The sequence below is a fragment of the Loxodonta africana genome, chromosome 24 (genome assembly GCF_030014295.1).
Source record: "Loxodonta africana isolate mLoxAfr1 chromosome 24, mLoxAfr1.hap2, whole genome shotgun sequence".
Lineage (NCBI taxonomy): Eukaryota > Metazoa > Chordata > Mammalia > Proboscidea > Elephantidae > Loxodonta > Loxodonta africana.
Genome location: NC_087365.1, coordinates 7,097,496 through 7,122,426, shown reverse-complemented (window position 1 = coordinate 7,122,426; position 24,931 = coordinate 7,097,496). Strand labels below are relative to the sequence as shown.

At 42.8% G+C, this 24,931-nt stretch overlaps 1 protein-coding gene across 12 annotated transcripts in view; it reads right to left on the bottom strand.

Moving 5' to 3' along the window:
• RALGAPA2 (Ral GTPase activating protein catalytic subunit alpha 2) overlaps nucleotides 1–24,931 on the bottom strand; it is a 421,554-nt gene that overhangs the window by 93,092 nt on the left and 303,531 nt on the right. For 7 of the 12 annotated variants that reach the window (XM_023549982.2, XM_023549976.2, XM_023549980.2 and 4 more), the window contains one exon: nucleotides 21,802–21,929. In XM_023549982.2, the coding sequence (XP_023405750.1) occupies nucleotides 21,802–21,929 (128 nt within the window). Of the gene's footprint in view, nucleotides 1–12,704; nucleotides 19,452–21,728; nucleotides 21,930–24,931 lie in introns of those variants that run through there. The other 5 variants (XM_023549977.2, XM_064275724.1, XM_023549978.2 and 2 more) reach the window with 3 other exon arrangements.

Here is a 24,931-nt window from a genome sequence, read left to right as displayed (position 1 = left end):
GTGTGAGATGGTAACAGATGGTTGGCTTAAGCACTAACTTTTGGGGTGGCTGGTTATATAGCAAGAGGTAGCTGGGACACAGCCTCGGTAAATCAGCTACTAAAGCAAAGCTGAGGTAGGGAAGAGAGCCTAAATTTTACTCTTTACTGCCCCCTCCTCCACCATCTCAACTCTGAAAATCTTTGCAAAAATCTTTAGACTTTGCCTTGCAAGTCAGTAGTCTCCAAAGCAGATGTGCAAGGATGTCTATTAACGTTTGTCTTTTAATCTACAGTAAGGAAATTAAGCTCACTGAGATGTAAAACATGGCCTGTCATGGATTGAATTATATCCTCCACCCCCCCACCCCCAAATGTGTATATCAATTTGGCTGGGCCAGGATTCCCAGTATTGTGTGGTTGTCCTTCATTTTGTGATTGTACTTTTATGTTAAAGAGAATTAGGGTGGGATTGTAACACACTTACTAAGGTCATATTCCTGATTCAATGTCAAGGGAGCTTCCCTGGGGTGTGGCCTATACCACCTTTTATCTCACGAGAGATAAAACGAAAGGGAAGCAAGCAGGGAGTGTGGCGGGGGGGTGCTCATACCATCAAGAAGGCAGTGCTGGGAGCAACGTGCATCCTTTGGACCTGGGGTCCCTGCGTGGAGAAGCTCCTAGTCTGGGGGAAGACTAATGAGAAGGCCGACAGAGATAGAAAACCTTCCCCTGGAGCTGATGCCCTGAATTTGGACATTTAGCCTACTTTATGGTGAGGAAATAAACTTCTCTTTGTTAAAGTCATCTACTTCGTTAAAGTATTTGTTATAGCAGCACTAGATGACTAAGACATGGCCTGACAATGGCACCCTCTTGCTAGATCATCAATCCACTGTCCAGGGCCTGGTTCAGTATATGAAGCACTCCCAGAGAGGGAAGGAGAAAGAGAAAGAGAGAAGGAAACAGGGTTAAAATGGAAGATGCCACCCATGAGGCATCAGTGAACAAGATATAGCTTTCCCTACCCTCGCGCATGAATTAAGTGAGAAAGGGGATTCTATATTAAATCAGAAGGTGAGAAGGGGATCCTATAGTAAATCAGAAGTTAACAAGGGGATCCTATAGCAAATCAGAAGGTGATAAGGGGATCCTGTAGTAAATCAGAAGGTGGTAGGGGGATCCTATAGTAAATCAGTAGGTGATAAAGGGATCCTATAGTAAATCAGAAGGTGATAAGGGGATCCTATAGTAAATCAGAAGGTGATAAGGGGATCCCATACTAAATCAGAAGGTGATAAGGGGATCCTATAGTAAGTCAGAAGGTGATAAGGGGATCCTATCATAAATCAGGTGATAAAGGGATCCTATAGTAAATCAGAGGGTGACAGGGGGATCCTATAGTAAATCAGCTGATAAGGGGATCCTATAATAACTCAGAAGGTGATAAGGGGATCCTATAGTAAATCAGAAGGTGACAAGTGGATCCTATAGTAAATCAGAAGGTGACAAAGGGATCCTATAGTAAATCAGAAGGTGACAAGGGGATCCTATAGTAAATCAGAAGGTGACAAGGGGATCCTATAGTAAATCAGAAGGTGACAAGGGGATCCTATAGTAAATCAGAAGGTGACAAGGGGATCCTATAGTAAATCAGAAGGTGACAAGGGGATCCTATAGTAAATCAGAAGGTGACAAGGGGATCCTATAGTAAATCAGAAGGTGACAAGGGGATCCTATAGTAAATCTGAAGGTGATAAGGGGATCCTATAGTAAATCAGGTGACAAGGGGATCCTATAGTAAATCAGAAGGTGACAAGGGGATCCTGTAGTAAATCAGAAGGTGACAAGGGGTTCCTATAGTAAATCAGAAGGTGATAAGGGGATCCTATAGTAAATCAGAAGGTGATATGGGGATCCTATAGTAAATCAGTAGGTGATAAGGGGCTCCTATAGTAAATCAGAGGGTGATAAGGGGATCCTATAGTAAATCAGAAGGTGACAAGGGGATCCTGTAGTAAATCAGAAGGTGACAAGGGGTTCCTATAGTAAATCAGAAGGTGATAAGGGGATCCTATAGTAAATCAGAAGGTGATAAGGGGATCCTATAGTAAATCAGAAGGTGACAAGGGGATCCTATAGTAAATCAAATCAGAAGGTGATAAGGGGATCCTATAGTAAATAAGTAGGTGATAAGGGGATCCTATAGTAAATCAGGTGACAAGGGGATCCTATAGTAAATCAGAAGGTGACAAGGGGATCCTATAGTAAATCAGAAGGTGATAAGGGGATCCTATAGTAAATCAGAAGGTGACAAGGGGATCCTATAGTAAATCAAATCAGAAGGTGATAAGGGGATCTTTTTTTTTTATAGTAAATAAGTAGGTGATAAGGGGATCCTATAGTAAATCAGAAGGTGACAAGGGGATCCTATAGTAAATCAGAAGGTGACAAGGGGATCCTATAGTAAATCAGAAGGTGATAAGGGGATTCTATAGTAAATCAGAAGGTGACAAGGGGATTCTGTAGTAAATCAGGTGACAAGGGGATCCTGTAGTAAATCAGAAGGTGACAAGGGGATCCTATAGTAAATCAAATCAGAAGGTGATATGGGGATCCTATAGTAAATCAGTAGGTGATAGGGGGATCCTATAGTAAATTAGAAGGTGACAAGGGGATCCTATAGTAAATCAAATCAGAAGGTGATAAGGGGATCCTATAGTAAATCAGGTGATAAGGGGATCCTATAGTAAATCAGAAGGTGACAAGGGGATCCTATAGTAAATCAAATCAGAAGGTGATAAGGGGATCCTATAGTAAATCAGGTGATAAGGGGATCCTATAGCAAATCAGAAGGTGACAAGGGGATCCTATAGTAAATCAAATCAGAAGGTGACAAGGGGATCCTATAGTAAATCAGAAGGTGACAAGGGGATCCTATAGCAAATCAGAAGGTGATAAGGAGATCCTATAGTAAATCAGAAGGTGACAAGGGGATTCTGTAGTAAATCAGAAGGTGACACAGGGATTCTGTAGTAAATCAGAAAGTGATAACGACTGTGGGAAAACACAGAGCTCGCTGTGTCATCGGAGGTGGCCATGGGAGGTGTGTGTGTGCATGTATGCAAAGGGTGGTTGGGGGCACCTCTCTGACGAAGTGAGGGACTAAGCCATGTGGACACCTGAGGAGCAGCCCTTGGGGCAGAGGGACGAGGTACCCAGGCCTCGGCCGCAGGACTGTGTGTGAGGTAGGGCAGAGGAATGGCTCTGGCTTTCCAGCAGCCTATAGGCTGGGGTGGGGGCTGGGGTGGGGGCAGGGGCAGGAGACAAAGGAGGAGGCCAGGGCTAGCAGTTCACCAGTTAGCTGTTTTTAGGAAAAAAGATACCTATTGTTCCTTCAAAGTAAAAGTGACATTCTGACATAGAGAGAGAAAATAACCGCTATTTGAGAGAACACGCAAGAGAAGACATGTGGCACAGGTACTGGCAAGTGTAGCCTTCAGCACGGCCATTCACAACTGAAGATGGCGGATGTCCTCAGAAAGCTCTCCTGGCGTACCACCAAGCATCTCCTAAACAGAATTTTCTAAGCTGTTTCATACCTTTCAGATGGAGAGTTTAGTATCATGTGAATCTGTTTGTTAAAAAATATAAAAATGCAATAGTTGATCTGACATCAGTGAAGATGGATACTTCCAGCCAACGGTTAACAAAAACCTGTGTTCATGGAATTGGTGGCTAAGGATGAAGACGAAGCACCGTGATTTAGTGGGCCCTGCAGGTAACCCTCTGCTCCACAGGGTCTGTGGGTCTTTGCACGGTTTTGGTTTTAGCTATGGAGCCATTAAAATCAAGTGTTAAAATACACTGAGTTTATAGGGACCCTTTTGAATCGCAGAATCACAGACCTATTAAACCAAGATCATAAAAACAGCAGCACGTTTAATCCCACCACACTCACTTAAATACCCTTCATATTTACTTAGTAAAAGAAAAACAACTTTTACTACTAAATAGAAAATAAAACCAAAAAAACCCGTTGCCAAAAGCTTAACCACTGTACCACCAGGGCTCCAAATATATAATACTTCAAATTATTATTTACTTAATCTTTATCCCATCCTTTCAAAATTCTGATTACTAAATACACGTTATTATGTTCTGTTAGTAGAACAGAACTTGTATATACTTTAAGAAGAAATCAACAGACATCTGAATGGCGTGCTTAAAAGCAGGCTCGAGCTGGTTCTTTCCGGTTCAAACCCCTGCTGATAATTTGCATTTCTAACAAGTTCTACCTAAAGCATCACCTAGGTCTCTGTGAGTAGGAATTTGACTTGACCTACCCAATGGTACTGGGTTGGTGGGGGACCCAATGGCAATGGGTTTGGTTTGGTTCTTTTTTTTTTTTTGCAGCGCGGGGGGGGGGGGCTCTTGTTAAAGTGTAGATTCTGATTCAGTACCTCTGGGGTAGAAATGCAAATTCTCCGCAGGAGTTCAAAGGAAAATGAACCATTTCTCTGCTTTAAAGTTTTCTGCCTTTTGTTTCTTGATGGCATCTGTAATGAAAGCAGTCTGCAGATGAGTGAGGCAGGCAGGTTAGAGGCGGGTCCTCACCCACTGAAGTGAGGACTGTTAGGACCTGACCTCCATCCTCACCTCTGGAACAGAAAAAGGAGAGCTACAGCTCACCCATAAAGGAACACTGCCCACCAGAAGCCTTGCTCTCGGAAAACACTCCTCAGCACCCTGGAGTATGCACTGTGGACATTTATATGATCAACTGTAATTAAAGAATGGCTTGATGTAGAAAAAAAAATTAACAAAGTTGTTGTAAAAGCCAAGCTAATGAATTGCAGACGACGTATACCTGAAGAGAACTAGTAAAACAGACATAAAAATATGTGACAATTTGAAGTCGTAGCTAGAAATAATCTTTTTCCTTGGAGTTTCCATGGCCCTCTGATTTTCTCTTTTTTTTTTATTATCTTGTGAGCCAATGGTTCAGCAAATACTCACTGGCCACTAACTACATGTCCCTTCTAGAGCATGGAACACATTCTACCATATGTCCCATTATAATCCTTATTGGTGGGGGAGCCCCTGGGGGCCTGCCCACTCGCCTCTACATCCTACAATGCTCCCTGCGGCCATACAGCTGTTGGCTGATGGGGGACCACGGAAGCACGACCGCCCGGAGTTGCCACGGTGTGTGTTAGGCATAGTCTGGGACCTGAGACAATATTCTCCTGGAGGAGCTGGGGGTGCCTTCAGAGAACATGCAGGGGGCCGGGCCCTCCTCCACACTTCCTGTGCATCCATCAGTTTGTTCATTCATTTATTCATGCAGGCATTTACTCATTTCTCAATCTATTTTTATGGAGACCATCTTCCTGACAGTTTGAATCCACCAGCTGCTCCTTGGAAGCCTTATGGGGCAGTTCTACTCAGTCCTACAGGGTCATTATGAGTCAGAATCGACTTGATGGCAATTTTTTTTTTTTTTTTTAAAGGAGAAAATGGGGGTGGGACTGCCCAGAGGTGGCTTGCTTTTTTGGAGGCCTTTCTGATGACTGACTTGTGCAGAGACCTAAGGAAAGGAAAGATCCTGTGAGCCATGCAGACACCAGGGGGAGGATTCCAGGCAGACTGTGTAGTACCTGAGGTTAGCACATAATTGTGGGTCACTGTAAGGAATCTGGATTGTTTTGGTTAAGAATGGGAAGTAACTGGAGGATTCTGAGCTGAGCTATGACATGATCTAGCTTCTGTTTTAGAAGAAAATTCTGGCTGCTGGAGATTTTTCTAAGGAGAATATGGAGAAGCAGGGAGACAGGAAGGAGTCTGCAGCAGTAATCCCGGTGAGAGATGAGGATAGCCGGAGAGGCGGAGTGGTGAGAAGCAGTTGGATTCTGGTGGTGTTTTATAGATAAATTAACTTTATATATACTCCATTTCATAAATCCTTATAATATCCTAAGGAGCCCTGGTGGCACGATCCACTGCTAACGCAAAGGTCGGCGGTTCGAAACAACCACGGGCTCCGAGGGAGACAGATGTGGCAGTCGGCTTCCGTGAAGGTTTACAGCCTCGGAAACCCTGCGGGGTTGCTACAAGTCAGAACCAACTCGACGGCAGTGGGTTTGGTTTTTTTTGATCTAACGATCTGTGAGGGATTGTTACCCTCATTTTATAAATAAACTGGAGGGAAAGATACTTGTTCAAAGTCATATAACTAGTTATTATTTAAACTAAAATTGAACCCCCAGCCTGTTGGAGTCCAGCTATTACTATTACTTGCTAATTTAAGCACAGAAACAAAAGATAGACCTTAGCCATTATCTGGCACTTGCAGGAAAATTGATGCTATAGAGGGCAGATAATGTCCCTGAACTTTTCTTTGTGAGAACTCTGCTCAGTGAGAACCGAGACTGGATGGCCGGGGTCTCGTGTTGCGACACCAGTAATACTGCATAATATTGAAGAAAAGGGTTTTAAATTGCTTTCATGTTTCTTCCCACTGAGAAAACTGGGGAACCCCACTACATGTACACATAAACACATAAGGGCTTCGACAGTCACATAAGCAGCTATGGAACTCCAAAAGCATAGCTCATCTGCTACATTATTTAATCTTTATGACCTAAATAGTGATAACTGGGGCAAATTAATCCAGAGAGAAGGAATTACTAGAAATTTATCTCAGAGGAAGCCAATAAATTAAGTGAGCATATCCCATTCTAATCTAAGCTAAAACACAATGCTTAGAGAAGTCTGGAATGCTACAGAAAGTGGCGTAGTTTACGTGTTTTCCCTATCCAAACTTTCTGCACAAACATATATGCATTTCGTGACAAAATTACAGAGCACAAGCATGGAAATAATCCTTTCTCTTTTCATTCGGATAATTTAAATGCTGTTTTTGGATGTGGTATGTTTTTTGCACCAAAACTCAAAACCAAATCCATTGCGCTTGAGTCAATTCCAACTCATAGTGACCCTACAGGATAGAGTAGAACTGCCCCACAGTTTCCAAGGAGTGGATTCAAACTGCCAACCTTCCGGTTAGCAGTCGAGCTCTTAACCACTGTGCCATCCTCTGAAAATACACCTTAGATTTAAAACTGATTTATAGTTCTTGCTCATACTCATATTAAAATCTGTTCCCTGGGAACGTAAGTTCAATGCAATGAGATTCTATTCATTGCACTTTAAATGTCTGAAGAAAACACACTTGCTATTTATTTTCTCACAGCCAAGCTGAACTCTCATCAGGAAAGTATAAGGTGGTGGTGCTCTTCACCTTCCTATGGGAAAGGCTCTGGTTCCTGGACGTTCAAGGCAGCACACAACCACCAGGAGCCGCAGCTCTCTCCATACACCCATAAAAAAAGAGGGTGGCAGTTTGGATGGAGACCCCAAAATCCATCCCGTCCATCTGTTTTATTATTCTTAGAACAACTGTCAAAAGTTGCCTGGGGATCAAGTTGCAAACATACTAATTTGCCTTTGAAAAGTAGCCCCTGGGGGAACTCTGGAACTCTGCTTATAAATTGAGAATCCCATCAGCCAGTGTGCCTGCCCTGCCCTTTGTGGAGGTATGAGACGCTGTACTTCCAGGCATGCATCTGCCTCCCAGCCGGGGTGCCCTGGTATACTGACATCCTACTTCATAGGCAAATGACGGGAGAACCAAAGGGTCTTGGGATCTTAAGGGCTGGCTGGTTCCATAACAAGCAGACCCGGAGTTTTTAGGAGGCAGCCCCTTCATTGACGGCTGAGTTATTAAGGACCAGGGCTTTCTTTGTATGGGAAAGTTCAGAAAGGTGGATGAGGCAGAGGTATTCCACTCTTTTAAATCCTAGGATGAAACAGGAAGGTTTAAGACTGATGTATTGGAAGAAATGAGCTGAAGATAAAAATCATCAATCGCTAAACATTATATTATTTCATTTTTGTGATTCCGATGGACCAGCTATAAGCAGATCATTTGGACGTACAGAATATTAGATGTGGGTTTGCAAACAATAAGGAGAAATGTCCACGGAGGTGTCTGTTTACAAAACTGGCATTTTGGGAATACGCTATTCTGTTGGAAATTAGAGCAGCTGTGCAGTTCTCCAGGTGGCTTTGTTAAAGGCATGTGCAAAACACAATGTACACATGAAGTCACATCTCCACTCGCTGACGGCTGCCACCCGGACTCTTGTTTATGAGGTAGGGGCAAAGGGGTGGAGGGCTAGCACTAACACAGCTCCCATCATTCCCTTACCCCGGCCCCAGTGGTCAGTTGCAAGCCATAGGCAATACAGCTGAATGCTTTCAGAGCAAGAGACTCCAAAAAAGTATTTGAAGCAGAACATTTAGAGTTTGGTAAAACTGCACAGAAGTAAATAAGAAAGGACACCCTTTAAAGACTAACGTGATGGCACGTGTGTCATACTCACCCACAGATTACCAAAAAAGTATTCTGCTTTGATTAAAAATTTTACTTGAATGTGTTGCAAATTACTGCAGCTCCAAAGCCTGCTGGGCCCTTGCCGCATACACGGAGGCAGACGCGCACAGAAGGGATCACCATTTGGGCTTGCCTGCTTTGTCCTTCTTTGGCTCCGCACAATCTCTTATTATAATAAGGCCTGTATTATCCTTTTCGGGGATTTGAATAACAGAAAGTCTCACTTTCAAATATATTGCTTATAATCCCAGAGTCTAGTAAACACTCTGCGGATGCTGTTTATGGCATTATGTTCTTTTCAAAATGGGGCCGATAATTAGGAAACTGAAATTTGATTAATGTTGGATTAGAAGGTTCCGATGTCTCCCTGCAGTGTGCTCTTTCAGACTGTGGGCACTGGAAGGGACTGTCTTTACGAAACTTCTTCCTTCCCCTTTCCTTTCCACAATGGGAAGATGAGTTTAAAACCCTCACTTTTAAAAAGAGAACCCAGTTTGTTTACAACAATTTGTAATGTGTGATTCTGTTTTTTTTTTTCCTTACTTTGAAGGTGAAGCCAATGAAGTTAACTATTTGACACAGGACAAAATAAACTAGAAATAAGTCTTTCTCCAAAAACGCTAAAGGTGAGCCTGTCCTGCTGATGGATGAACGGTTAGAGTGCCTTGGCTCTCGCGAGGCTCAAGGACAGAGTTTTGAGAATATAAGGAACTTCTCTGAAAACAAAGAATCTGCCTAATATAAATATCAAAGCCTGTGAATATGAGCAATAGATGATATTTGAAGAAAACAATGAAAACTAACACTGCTTTGTGCTTTTAGCAGTCCAGGTTAGGGCTCCTCTTTCTTTTCAGTTCTCTAGCGTTGTTTAAGGGCTGCGATGGCCAGCATTTTCTCCACACTCCAGGGCCAGAAGGGTCCATGGCTCTTCCGTGTGGAGTTTTTACATTCATAAACTTGTTTGCCTACTTCTGAAGGTGGGGGAGGACCAGAAATAATGGCTCCTTTTGAAGCTGTGTCATTGCCAAAGTAACCATCTGAATGCTCAAGAAATATTGTCATTTCTGGAATGCTCTTTTGCTCTTTGAATATTCATACATTAATAAATGGTAAAGGCCTAGAAATCCTAGCAGCACTATGGAGAAAGGTATGTAGGGTCAGCAAATACCCTCTTGCATGCTTTTGACATAACCACCATTTCCACTTTCTAACAGCTTTCTAACAGCAAAATGCATTCGGGAACAACAGTGGGGTTTGTGTCATCATGACCAAATGATTACGGTGCAGACCCAGGATTCTTCTGGGGCCCAGCAGGCTTCTGGTCCCTATGGAAACGAAACCTCAGATATTGTCCTCCACTCGGCTGGAGGACAGCGCTCTGGAGGCTTTTGTGCTTGGTAAGATTTCTTCCACAACCTTCCCACGACAGACCCTCGTGCTTCCTCCGGACTCCTTTCTAATTGAGATGCAAATTAATCTCTCTGGCTGATTACACTTCCCTTAAAGCTACTGACAAATGCAGCTGTAACCAGAGTTTGCGGACTTTCCAACAAGTGACTTCAGCTGTCAGTATTTGCATGTGCTGCCAAGGCCTCGTCTGCTCAAGGTCTCAGAGATGCAGAAAGCTTCCCTTAGGCATTGCATGTGTTTTATTTACTTGTATATAATTTACATACAATTAAAAGTTAAAAAAAAAAAAACTAGATGCCTAAAAAAAAAAAAAAACTAGGATTTAGAAATAGGCTCTGACACCAGAATTACTTCAGGCCGTTCCAGAAGCCTCTTTCTTACCCTAGACTAGAGGGGTCCCTCCCCTTCCAGGAGGCCCCGGCTAGGATGACAACATGTTTCCTTTCCACTTCTCTTGTCTGTAAGTTTTCTGATTTTAACCCTGTTTGATTTCAATTTTTCAGCAACTAACTAAACTGTTACTGCTCTAAGAAAACGGGATTACTGAGTAGCCTTCACTTTCTTTGTACTGCTCTCAATGAGAACCAAATATAGCGCGTTACCATTCTAATTGTCATCATTTCCAAGTACAGTCTTTCAATAGCTTTTTTGGGGTGGTGATGGAAGGATTATTTGGAATGCAATAAAAAAGCAATATGCATAAAACACCATATCTTTCAATAAAAATACACACACAATTCGATTTTTCAATACAAATTCTAGCTTTTTGAATACTGCTACCTATGTATTTTCGCCTATATATTTCATTCTAGAAATATTTGTTAAGTACTGTGTACGAGGTACTGTTCTAAGTGTGGAGAATACAATTATAAACTAAGCATTCGAAAGTGGAACGAAAGGTTCACACACACTCTCTCTCTCGCTGTATAGCTATGTTTCAACTTGGACAAGCTTTAATTTTGGAAAGGTGGAATTTAGTAAAATCTGACTTGCTTTTTTCTTTTAATTCTGTTCTCTAAAATGCTTTTTACCAAATTAATCTCTCTCCATCTCACTCCCATCTTCCCTCCCTCCCTCTCTCTACCCCCCACACACATATTTTCCATGTGCTAGGAGGTATGTGTGAGACGGAAATATACAAAATGGAAACAAGGCTCCCGCCGGGAAACTCAGAGTATAACTAGGAGTTAACGCTGCCACCACAGGAGACAGTAGACTGAGGCCCAGTGTGGCAAGAAGAAGGAGCATGAGTGACTGAGGGGAGCATGTCCGGTGGGGTGTTCGTGGGCTGAGTGGCTGAGAAAGGAGCCCCTGGGGTTGTCATTGACAGCAAAGGCCCTGCAGTGGGGAGGAGGCATACCCTTTTAAAGGACCAGTGAGGACAATGTTAACTCCTCCACCACAGACCTAAGAGTGGGAGGAGAAGAAAACTGGGGCTGCTCTTAACATTTCCCGAGACTGAGAATTTCTCCATGGCTTGTTAGATTTACAATACATACATTTTCCTGCGAGGACAGTCTTTTGTCCAATAGTACTGAAGTCACTTTACAGCAACAAAATTAAGGTGGCTCTTCCTTCTCTCTTCTTGAAGCCTCCCTTGCTCCATCATGTGCTTCCTTAGGGCTTATTTCCATGCACCAAGGACCCCACGGGGCAACCCCCTACCAGAGGAGGCCCTTCTAGGAGGTGGGGGAGGCAAGCCTCCCAGCCTTTACTGGAACACCTGCAGTGGTGAAAAACTAAGTACTTCCTGAGACCTGCTCCACAGCTGGGTGGCTCTAGTTTTTACATCAGCTTGAAACTCTGGTATTTAGGGGGCCAGGCTGGAAACGTGCCTATAAAAACTGTAACACTTCCTGGGCACTCACCAAGGACCAGGCACTGTTGTAGCTGACTGACTTACTGAACCCTGTCACCAGCCCTCAGAGGGAGACAAGCTGGCTGGGGTGCCCAGACGACGGCCTCTGGCACTAGCCTTAACACTTTTGTTACCACTGGCGTGAACGGTATGCTAGCCACTTTTTGTCAGTACAACTCGGAATTGACTGAATGGCAACGAGTTGGTTTGGACCTCACTGGCAGTATGTTATTCTGGTTCTAATGCATTTAGCAACAAAGTGGGTCCTTTTGAAATGTGTGACGCTCAGTAGAGCGGAGTTGGAGCCTCATTGTTGTGTAGGTTGAGCACTCTATCAGGTGATGCTTCCTGGATGTGTTAGTTTTGTAAACTTTTGCATTTTTTCCCTTTATTTCTGTGAGATGAGGCTTGCAAGCATAATTATGGCTTTCCTGGGTGATAGTTACAGAGGCCTGATGGGTTTATTTTGATTTTTCTGTGTCATATCTGGAAAACCACAGGGTCCCCACGTCACCTAATGGAAAGGCACCTGCAATAAATCACCTACCTAGTTCTCACTGGCGTACTGTCATGCCACAGGTCGGCGAGGCCACAGTGCCACTTGCCTCATTGGCAGCTTGTATTACCACATCATACTTCTCAAAATCCATATTACCAACCAAAAACTTAAACACCCTCAGTTAGTAAGCATGCATTCTAATACTGAAAACGCATGCTATAAGAAAAAAAAAAATTAAGAAGAAAAACGTAGTAACGAAAGGTTAAGGCTGGGGAGGCAGTAGCACCAGGAGGCTGAGGTGCAGAGAGGACGGTCACTGCCAGCAGGAAGGGAGGCCCAGTGTGCTCAGATGTTCCCACACTTCGCCAGAAGCCAAATATCCAGATTGTTCAAAAACGCAAAATCTCCCAATTTTTCAACGTGGCTGACAAACTCAATTGTTAATTTTTGTTTTTTGGTAATGCAGGGGTCGCTACGAGTCGGAATCGACTCAATGGCAACGAGTTTTTTTTTTTTTTTTTTGGTAACACAGGGAGGCTGAGACTGCAGTTCGGGAAAAGCCCATCTGTGGTTGGACTTGGCCTGCAGGCAGCTGGTTTGTAGGCTCTGGCTTTTGAATGTCTGCTTGACACTGAGCTAAAGCTGCTTCCTGTTTTCCTCTGTTCACTGGTCTTACTTCTGCAGTGTGGTCTCCTTTCTAAAAACCTCTCAGGCTCCAGAAACAATGCCTTCTTGGTTTTAATGGCTTCCCAATACCTACGGTGCAACGGTCACAATTTCTCTGGCCTTGCTCCAGGCTGTCAGGGTCCCTCCTAAAACGCGGCCCCCAGAGCAGCATCATGGCGTTTCAGATGGACCCAAGGCTGTGCGGGCAGAGACTGTTCCTTCTCTCTGGATGCTAGCACCTCACACTTCTGCTGCTGTGGCCCTGGAGTGTGCTGGCACAGCTCTGGGGCACACTGCAGTGGTCTGCAGTCCATCACCCGTCGTCTCACATCTCTACTCGCTAGTCAGCCAGAACCCACCGTTTTTCACAGTGAACGGCTGTCAAGCCACATCCCACTCACCCTGTGCTTACCCAGCTGATGATTCAAACCTTACATACATGACTTCACATTTCTACCCTTTTAAGCCTGTTGCTTTGGGCCTGGAAATTTGTCTGTTGAGAAAATCCTGATTTCTGATTTTGTTTTGTGTCATATTAGTGAACTGCCAAATGATTTTTTAATATACATGTGTTCCAGACCTTTGTGAAAGTTACTGATAAAAAGTTGCTGAATGGAAAAAGGGCTGAGTAAAGCCAAGGTACACCACAGCAGAGATAAGAGTCCCAGCGACTGACTGGCGACCCATGAATTAATGCATTTTAGGGTTTGCCACCGTGAGACTGCCCAGCTTCCGGAGGCCCACATTTCTCTCTCGTATCTGCCTGATTGATGATCATGTGAATTTATCTGATGTTGTACCAAAACCCAAATTTACAAGTTTTCCCTAATCCCTGAAAATAGTAATCTTATAAAAAATAATTTTAAAAATGTGTTTGGGATATCTTATTCTTTGTGAACTCATTCTTTTCTGAAAGCTCATAAGCTATTTAGTAATCTAATCTCAGAATTTTACAAGGGACCCATGCAAAATTCCCAAATTCATCCTTTAATCCTATTTGAAAATGAGGAAAACACTTCCCTGTTTCCAGTTTTGGGTGCTTGCTTTATTCTACTCGATTTCTTAAAAAACCGTGGTACCGAGATCAGTGCTGTAAAGGCATTCCACAACCAAACATACGGGCACCTTAAGTCTGGCTCTTACTTGCAGGGCCAGTTCTTTAGTTTTTCTTACTGTGTTTTCAATGATGTGAATTTGAGTTCGTACACCAAGTGACATTTCCACCCCTTCCATTTGCAGAAGACATGATAGGGAAGATGGAGGGTGCTGGCTGTCTGCTGACAGTGAGGGCCTTCCACCAGCAGGGTCAGGTGCTCCTCTCTTAACCCTGATGCACCGGTTTTAGGTATGGACTCACTAGGGACCACACTGGCTGCTCTTCTGTGCCTCTCCTTTTTCTGTCTCAGTGAAGTAATCTTAATTTTATAATAAAAAACCCCACTGTTGAAAAATTTTCAGTCCCTTTTATAGCCTCAGCTCACACATGGGAATATGCCATTTCTTTCTCCCAACTTTACTTTTTGAAATGTGCTTGCCAACTGCCTTAGTTATCTAGTGCTGCTATAACGGAAGTATCTCAGGTAGATGGCTTTAACGAAGAAATTTATTCTCTCACAGTCTAGGAGGCTAGAAGTTCAAGTTCAGGGCACCAGCTCTAGCGGAAGGCTTTCTTTCTCTGTCAGCTCTGGGGGAAAGTCCTTGTCATCGATCTTCCCCTAGTCTAAGGGCTTCTCAGCACAGGGACCCCGGGTCCAACAGACGTGCTCAGCTCCTGGCTCTTCTTGCTAGGTGGTAATGAGGCTCCCTTCCTCTCTGCTTGCTTCTCTCTTTTATATTTCAAGAGGCTTACTCAAGATACAACCTAATACTGTAGATTGAGTCCTGCCTCATTAACATAACTGCATCTAATCCTACCTCATTAACATCATAGAGGTTAGGATTTACAACACACAGGATAAACACATCAGATCACAAAATGGAGGACAACCACACAGTACTGGGAATCATGGCCTAGCCAAGTTGGCACGTATTTTTGGGTGACATAATTCAATCCATGACACCAACTGTCTAGGGTACAGGTCTGTTTACATTTTTTTCACATTCTTATACAAACTCTAGCTGACCCATTACTTTCTGCAACATTCAAAGCCACAAATCCATTCTTTCAAATTCCTAAAGAATGGATCCAAAATAGTAGTTCCCCTGGCTTACTTCCTCTACCTTCTGAGAAATGAGGTTGCTTGCCAGCCAAGAACTTAGCAAATGCTTGCTGCCTTTAGTAGAATGGACCTTAGAGCTATTACTGATTAGTAAAAATCCCTAATAAACCATAGTTTGTCCTTGGGCCTGTTTAGAAATTTGGATTAGAAAAGTTGCTACTTTTTGATCCAGCCCTACTCCCCTGCAATTCCTGTTCTCCAGCATGCAGGTGCTGCTGTTTTTTTAATGTGGTTTTACCTCTTCTCTTGTAGTAACTCAGTTATAGGTTCTATTACACCCAGTTCTCCAAGATGAAGACTTGAGACTGATGATGGATAAGACTGTTCCAGAGGATATACCTTGCCTGACCTGCCTGCTGAATGGGATCCTTCATTTCTCTCCTTCCTACCTTTCTAATTCCACCTTCTCCTCCCAAGCCTACTCCTCAAAAGCCGATGCTCCAAGGAATTCGCTCCTTGATCCTTTTCTCTTATCAGCCTCCACACCACAGGAAACCTAACAGGTCCTCCATTAAATCAGCCTACCTCCCATGCACAGCTATCCAATCCATCCCCTACCACTGTCTTAGCTCAGCCCTCACTATCTCGCAGAACCTCTCCAATGCCCAGTGAACATTTTCATCACCTCTATCCTCTGTGTGTGTGTCCTCGACACTCTCCTATGCTGAAGCATCTGTGGTTCTCAAAAGCAATGTACTCTTCCAGAGCTCAGCCCATGAGCAAATACTGTCTCCTCACTTGGAATATCTAACTTGTATTTCTATTCCTAGTGGCTAGGACAGTGCCTGACATATAGGAGAGACACAGCAAATGTTGACAAATGCATAACTGGGTCTGCATAGTAAAATACAACACATGGTACTGTTTGATTCCTTTTCTGAAGTGTATGGAGATAAATGGAAGAACTAAAAGGTCTGCCCAGGAAAAAGAACCAAAGATACCACTGGAGAGGAAAGAAACAGGGTTACAGCTTTAGACGGAGGGGCCATTTCTTAAAATGTGTTAATTGGGAGCAGAATATAGCAATATTAAAAAACCACGGGTCTGAAAGAGAGCCTCTGTATTATCAAATATATCTGTAAATTAAAAATCGAACTAAATTTCATTTGTGTAGGAATCAGGCAAAATTACTTTTTCTTAAGTAGTTCTGTTCTCTCCATCAAATGCTGATAGTTCTAGATAGTAGAGATGGCAAATGCCATTGAAACTATTCTACTGAAGTGGACATTTATTTTAAAAAGCCGCCATCTGTTTGATTCAGGATGAACTCCTCCTAATGGGCACACTGCATATTGTGTGGCCACTATTTCCCTGAAACCGGTTATCTGACAAGAGAATGAAAGGCCTGGCTCAAATGGTCTTGGAAGCTTCTATCAGCTGACCATGGTTTGATTTCAGAATCTTTAGTTGGCTTGGGAGCTGTAAACATAACATGTGGCAAGCTTCCCATTTACAACACATGAGGCACAGGAATAGGCCCTCTGATTGCCCACGAGGGATAGAAAAGGCAGATGGCAGGTGAGTTGGTCGCCATCACTCAGAAGAGCAATGGCCACAGGACAGTGGCTCCACTTGACAGGTTTGGGTTAGCCCACTGAGGAGGCTACATGAAAGCCCAGGAGGGACAAAGGGACTGGGCTGGAACCTTACTGAGGATGCTCGCCAAACACGTGCTACTATGGTTGTGATTTTTTTGATCACATGAAACAATGGTATTTTTCAGTCTTCTAAGTGCCTTTGCCCCAGAGTTCCAACTGTTTGGTTAGTTAGCCAAGGATACCCCAACCAAAAAATCCTTTCATATAGATTCTAAGCCGGATACTGGTCAAAAAGGCCCCAAAATGGCGATTCATTCCAGAAATGCCTCAATCCTCAGCGTAATAAGAAATGTCATGTTTTCTTGAACATTATTGAATAAAACTGATATAGAACTGCCCACATTTCCACTTCTACTTAAATATTTTATAAAAGTGAGTCTCAACTGACACTATTTCAAGGAGTTAAGCAACCATCATTAGCTGGGAAGGGGTCAGAGACATACAAGTAATCACGCCAAAGTAATTTCCATTGGCTCTTTTCTCTATTTTGTTCGCAGGTTCAATGTTTGGTTATCTACGGTCAATAGAAAAAAGCAAGTGCTACCTTTCTAGAGAATTTACAGAAGGTCTGAACTAAACAATACTTCCTTTGTTCATAAAACAGTCATTCTAATACTGAGAAAATGAGTGACACTGGAGGAAATGACCAGTTTCGTGTGGCAATGTTCTACTTTACAATTATAGTCTAAACATTGGAAATAAGATGGGGACACAGGGCTGCCCATATAAAATGGCCCATGTTGATAAAGAAAGCTTTCTTTCTTTGTCCACATCCACCACAGTATCTCAGAGGAACCAAAAACTGAATCTACTGCTGTCAAGTTGATTCTGACTCACAGTGACCCTGCAGGACAGAGTAGAACTGTCCCACAGGGCTTCCAAGGGTGTAATCTTTACAGAAGCAGACTGCTGCATCTCTCCCCCACGTCTCTTAGGAACAGATAATAGTAATTCTTTCTCAGGTTTTTGGTTTCTTAAATGAGCTGCATCTTCTAGAGCTGTGGATACATGCTGCTTTTATTCCTTAATGGGTCTTGGTTCATATGCCAATACAATTTTGCTGAAGTTCTATATTGTTGGGGTTTCAAACTGGATCCCAGGCAAGGTTCTATAGGGCCTGAGCAGTACCAAAGGGCCCCATGCTCAGAAGGAGCCCCTACTTGCCTTAAAGCTCTGCTGCTGTCATCTTGAAATTCTTAGCAGTCTTATCTTGGAGCTTGTGTTTTATGTGTGAAGTGTGATGGGACAATGAAGCATGTGTGTTAGCAGGGACAGCACAATGCCTGGTCTGCAGGTTCCTTACCTACAGACCCTCTCACACATGGTGGAACTGGGTGGAACCCATAACCTGAGGGAGTTCAGGAAGACTCAAAGTGAGCACCAGATTAGTGTATCAGGTCTGTTACTAAGTAAGTGGGGGCACTGAAGGCCCTGACAGGCCACTCTTCCCATCCCAAACAGAACTTGCTCTGAATGCACAAAGACAGCAGCAGTGGTCTGAGCACCACCACCAAGGAATCCTACTATAGCCTTTCCTACTTGTGTTACTTCCCTGTATTAGTCAACCATTCACTCTGACGACAATGAGAGAAGGGAAAGGAAGACAGGGCGACCTTTTCCTGTCAGTCCTTCCTCTTCATCAGTAAGGTAAAGGTAGACAGTGTTGGTAGGATATGCACATATGGACAGTCAAACACAAATTGGTGAGTTCGTTTCGTGTAGTGTTTCCATTGTTCTGGTAAGAATAAAATATGAATTGTGTGGTTGTGGTGATTCCATATACGAGGTGAATGCTCTTATATTTGCACTTTAAGCTGGCATTGCGTACTATAAATAAAAATGATAAAATTCATGCTAATAATTCATAATTTTAGTTTTTCTTTACTTAGAATGACATTAAATCACAAATAAAAAAACTTGAGAGAGAGAGACAGAGTACAGAAGAATGGAAACAGCTTCATATTTTAGCACCTCTAAAGATACTTTGTCCTGCTTTTTGAACAAGGGGCCTGGCATTTTCATTTTCTACTGGGTGCTGTAAATTACACAGCTGACCCTGGTTCCAGGTGTCTAAGGTACCACTGATCTTTTCAGCCTCTGCTGGGGGGCTTACAGGGGATGGGGTCATAACCTACATTCTCTCCCTCACCTGTTATCCCTGGCACACCTTGAGGTAAAAGGGCCTGGGAGGCCTGGCTTCTGCGGGTACCACCCAGAAAACTAGCTCTGCATGGGTCATATGCATGCTGATGGCCTTGAACATGCATATTAAAAAAAACAAAACAAACTCATTGCCGTCAAGTCGTTTCCAACTCATAGTGACCCTATAGGACAGAGTAGAACTGCCCCATAGGGTTTCCAAAGAGCGCCTGGTATATTCCAACTGCTGACCTTTCAGTTAGCAGCTGTACCTCTTAACCACTGCACCACCAGGGTTTCCGAACATGCATGTAATTCCAAAAAAAAAAAAAAAATACAAGTTGACCACTCAAGAGCACGGTGAGTCCTGGTGCCTGTGACTGTGCCCTCTGCCTGGAGGCAGCCTCCTACTCTCCGGGTTGGTCTTTCTCTCATCTCTCCAATCTCAACCTAAATGCTCTCATCAGATGGCCTTCCCCTGATCTGATCCTTCTTCACGCCAATTCTCTGTGCACTTTCTTTACAGAAGGTCTCACAGCTAGCTTCTGTATTGATTAGTTTGTCTCTTTCTTCTTTGAACGTCGTTGGCCTTGATCCCCGCTGCATCACTCGCTCCTAGCACAGGGCTTGGCAGACAGTGAGTCCACAGTAAATATTTGTTTGGTAAATGAATAAATGTAATCAGACATCCCTAACTAGGATTTGTTCAGTTATTTGGTGTTTTTCAAAATTCAAATCTAAGTTCAATGAAGCTGTGAATTCCAGACATCAGCTGCAACATAAACTAGTTTAGGCTTCTGCCAAAGTGTGTGAGGACCAGGATATTTTAGTAAAATGTTAAGGGAGCTATCAATTATTAATAGCCTAAGGAGGCAATACAATTTTAAAAATAAAGTTTTTAAAAAATCGAAAATATAAAAAACTCCCTTTTTTTCTTTTTCCATGTCCGCCACTTCTGTTATTATACCCCTTGTTTCTGGCCTCAATATTAGCATTTTTTGTAGACAGAAATCAACGAACAGAGTAGTTAAGTGACTGCAAAGTTTTTCCCATTGACTGCATCGCTATAAAAATGTAACAGTTTATTTCCTGTTTTAAATACCTTATTTGAAGAGTATCAGTTAAATCTTCTCAAGGTATAAGACTAAACAAAATCATTAAAATTTTTATGATGAGCAATGTAATAGATTTTGCCATTTCCTCCTTCCTAATTTCTGTACTGAACTGTCCTTCTAGATGTCCACCTGGCTATTTTATAAGTTATTGTAGAGTACAGCATTTACCAGCCCCATCAGCATTGGTAGCTTTAGCTGGCATGCACGTTAGTCCTCATGGAATTCCTTAAAAAGTTTTCAAAGGATAGTGAATACTATCCTCTGAACTTTTTAAAAGAGACAGTTTTCCCTAAACCCGATTACTCAAATGCTGGTATTTCAATTCTTTGAGAAAGCAGTGTTCAACAGAATGACAAAGGATATATTTTATTATGAGAAGTTCAATAAGCAGAGAAGGTATTGTGACAAAAATCACAATGGACTTATTATAGAAAACTGTATTTTCTTGTTTGCAAATGATTTTTTGTTGTCTTGGTCCAGCATACTCAAATGATGAGTGTCTAGCTGGTCCTAGCTGACATGCAAACTGACAAGCCAATTACTGAATAGGTCTTTCTCATTTCTGCCAAGAAGCTCTTTCTAACAACATGTGAAATAAAAACTCCCATGCTGAAGTCTGAGTCAACACTGGCCATCAGAGTAAGCCTCAGCTCTGTGGAAATCACTGTGAAGAATGCCATCTCCAAAACGCTCCCCACCAGCCTGGACAAAGACAAGTGAATATGCAGAGGGGAATACTACTACCCTGGCCCCGGGGGAGGGACCAGATGGGACCTAATAGCTCTTTTCTACTTCTAATTTCTATGATAATTCCAAGTTGCCACATGGCATATGTATTTTTTTTTTTTTAATCTAAAGGCAGAATATCAGTCAATGAAGTGACCAGGATTTTAATGAAAGGTATTTTTCATGGACTGTATCTATTCACATGTGCTATCTCTCACCCACCCCACCCCCACCCTCTAGCAACACATCACCACTTACTATTAGGCTGGGAGAAGTATAGAGAGAGGTTAGGCACAATACGTCTAGAATCATCAATACCAATTAGAAACGAAGAGATTCTAAGTTTTACTAAGAGGTCAGACACCTTTTGCAGGCGCTGTGGTGAAGACACTCACCTAAATCTCTTTTTCTTATAATAAGAGATCATGCTCAGGCTTAAAGAGTTGAGCCTGCCAATTAATGTTTAAAAAAAAATTAAAAAAGTGAAATTTCCCGTTTTTAGAGATAAGATCAGGAATTAGAAAAAGGACTATTAATGGTTGGGAAAGTCACAACAGAATTTATAGGCATACTTTCTGATAGGTTCAAACACAACTTCATTCGGGACACGTTTTCCTTATCTCCCGACGAGATGCGATGTCCCAGTTGACACGCAAACTGTCAAGTCAGAACCTGATCTGTACTGCTCCACGGCTCCTGCCATGTTCCTTGACTTACTAGAGTTATCTCGTTTGGTGTCAGTTTCTGGTAAGCACACTGAACAAGACTGTTGAGGTTTTGCTTAGCATCCCGCCTTACACACAATGGACTGCAGCAGCAGGGGGGTGGGTGAAGGCGGAAGGCTGCACGGAGGAAGAGTACCTAAGGAAGTGTGAGCATCTCCTGACAGTCACAGCTTCTCAGACACCAACCTAGTAGACTAAATTACGAAAACAGCCTCGTCCTAAGTTCGATGCCACACAAATCATAATATTCAATATAAATTAATAACTGTTATGGACACCACATTACCTTACTTTCAACATTTTTTCATCCCTCTTCAACCCAGTTTTTAATACTTACCTCTCACGAAAAACTGGCAGTCATCTGGGTTCTGGGGTGGCTAGTAAGTCCCAAGGTTAAAGCAAAAAGATACAAGCTCTGGTAGAGCGGGATGAGGCCCTTCACAGCCCTGCTGGCATTTATGCATGTGGCACAGATGAGGCTTGGCAGCAGCCTCCCACTCACGATGGCTCCATCAAACAGAGGCCCAAAGAATGGAACCTGTGGATTCAAAAGGGAAAAATGCTTAATTTCCAAAAGTCAATAAACCTCAAACCACAGACAGGAGAGCAGCTGGTTAAATTTTAAGAACCATCATGGCCACGCAGGGCTGTCACCCACAGAGCAGTTGCTCCACTCTGCTCCTCTATGCTGAACTCTTCAGCAGAACTTTGAATGATACCAGGTTATTCTTTTTTAATTGTGTTGTCATTCGCAGAAATGGCATTACTCTTCCTAAGTACCCCATCCACGTGGACCAATACAGTGCTTCACTGCACACTTTTGCCCTTGCTTCCTCCTGAACCGGGCTGGGAATTGGCAATGTTCCTGTCTTGATCCTGATGTATATCAACCTTTAAATGAGATGATGACTGTGCCTGTCAACACCTGCAAGGTCCTACTTATACTCCTCACTCTTCTTGAATCTTCTTTCCTTTTGCTGCCAAGATTTTGCTTTATCCTCATTTCTTTCTACTTCTGTAGCAGAGACTCACTTCTACTGTGTGGATGATTGTTATGGATTAAATCCTGTACCTGCAAAACGTGTGCTGGAATCCTAACCCCTACATGTGTGGATATAATCCAGTGTAATGTAATATAGTTACCTTACACCTAATGCAATACAATGTAATCACCTCCCATAATGCAATCTAATGTAACGTAATCAATCCATCAGTTGAGGTTATACCAGTGAAGAGTGGGTGCTAAATCTAATCACTTCTGAGTTATATAAACAAAAGCCTAGACACAGAGACTGCAAAAGACCTCTTCAAAGTGTTAAAAAGCAAACATGTCACTTTGAAGACTAAGGTGCACCTGACCCAGGCCATGGTATTTTCAATCACCTCATATGTATGTGAAAGCTGGATAAAGAATAAGGAAGACTGAAGAATTACTGATGTCTTTGAATTATGGTGTTGGTGAAGAATACTGAATATACCACGGATTGCCAGAAGAATGAACAAATCTGTCTTGGAAGTACAGCCAGAATGCTCCCTAGAAGCGAGAATGGCAAGACTTTGTATCACGTACTCTGGACATGCTATCAGGAGAGACCGGTCCCTAGAAAAGGACATCATGTTTAGTAAAGCAGAGGGTCAGTGAAAACGAAGACGGCCCTCAAGGAGATGGATTGACACAGTGGCTGCAATAACGGGCTCAAACATAGCAATGACTGTGAGAATAGTGTAGCACTGGGCAGTGTTTCATTCTGCTATACATAGGGTCGCTATGAGTCGGAACTGACTCAAAGGCACCTAACAACAAAGACACAGAGACAGACACACACAGAAGACAGGCATGATCTGATGACGGAGGAAAATGAATCTACAAGCCCAGGAGCTCCAAGAATTGCTGCTACCAGAAGCGGAAAGAGACAAAGATGGAACTCCCTGTAGAGCTGCATCCCGAATTCATACCTCTAGCCTTCAGAAGTGTGAGGAAAAACATTTTATGCCTTAAAGCCACGCACTTAAGGTATTTCTGTTACAGCAGTACTAGGTAACTAAGACAATGATATACAAAATTTTGGTGTCTGTTTGGATTTTCTTCTCTCTCTCTCGTTTTTTTTTTATTTATTTTTCTACCAGAATTTCATTAACTTTATTCTCTAATACGGAAATCGTACACTTTGTGAGGTCAAGGACTGGGTCTGACTTGTAACTCCTGTATTTATTCACCCTCTCACTCACTTATTCATTTAGTCCATGAATAGTTATTCGGTGCCTACCATGTGGAGTCCCTGGGTGGTGCAAAGAGTTAACATGCTCAGCTGCTAACCAAAATGTTGGAGGTTTGAGTTCACTGAGAGGCTCCTCAGAAGAAGGGCCTGGATATCTCCTACTGAAAAATCAGTCATTGATAGCCTTATGGAGCACAGTTCCACTGATACACATGGGGTCGCCATGAACTAGTATCCACTTGACAGCAACTGGTTTGGTTTACCATGTGACGGACACTGTTCTATTCATTGGAGACACAGCAATGACTAGTACAAAAATCCTTGCCTTCATTGACCTTACAACTTATTGGGAGATCTCAGAGAATAAACAGTATAAATAAGTAAAATATATGATATGTTAGATAGTAAAAGTGCTGAAGTGAGAAATAAAACAAGGAAGAGCAATAAGAAGTATTGGAGAGAGAGTTTCTAATTTCAGATCAAGAAAGGGCTTTGTAGAGAAGAGGACATTTCAGTAAAGAACTGAAGGAAGTGAGGGAATGAACCACAAGCCATGAGGACATCTAAGAACATCCCAAGCCGAGGGAATGGCTTCTGAGGTGGGAGTGGAACTGCAGTGTTGAAACAACAGCAAGGAAGCCACAATGGCTGGAGCTGAGTGAGCAAGAAGAAGAATAGGAGGAAATAAAGTTGGACAAGTAAGAGGAGAGACCTTGTAGGAAATTGTTAAGATTTTCAATTTCTACTCCAAGTGAGATGAAAGCCTTCCGGAGGGTTTAGAGAAGTGGGGGCTATGATCTGACCTACATTTTAAAGGTACTGTCTGTCCACTGTGTTGGTAAAGCTGCACGGAGTCTGGTGGAGACAAATTAAGGGACTGCTGAATAATCCAGGCAGGAGATGATGGTGGCTTGGACCAGAATGGTAGCAGGAGCAGTGGTGAGAGGCAGCTGGTTTCTGGGCATATTTTGAAGGTAGAGTTGATAAGATTTGCTAAGGATTGTTTATGTGGTGGGTCAGAAAGAGAAACATCAAGGATGACGCAAAAGTTTCTGGCCTGCAGATTGGAAGGCTGGAGCCACCTTTTCCTAAAATGGAGAAAACGAAGAGGGTGGGTTATTAGCTTAAGTTTAGATGCACCAAGGCTGAGATGCCCGTTAGATCTCCAGCGGTGATGTATCAAGGAGGCAGTGGATACACCAGGCTAGAAGGTGGGGGAGAGGACCACGGTAGAGATACAAACGTAAGAGTTGTTCATTTATAGATGGTGTTTCCAGCCATGAGATCGAATGATCAAAAAAAGAAGAAAAAAAGAGGCTCA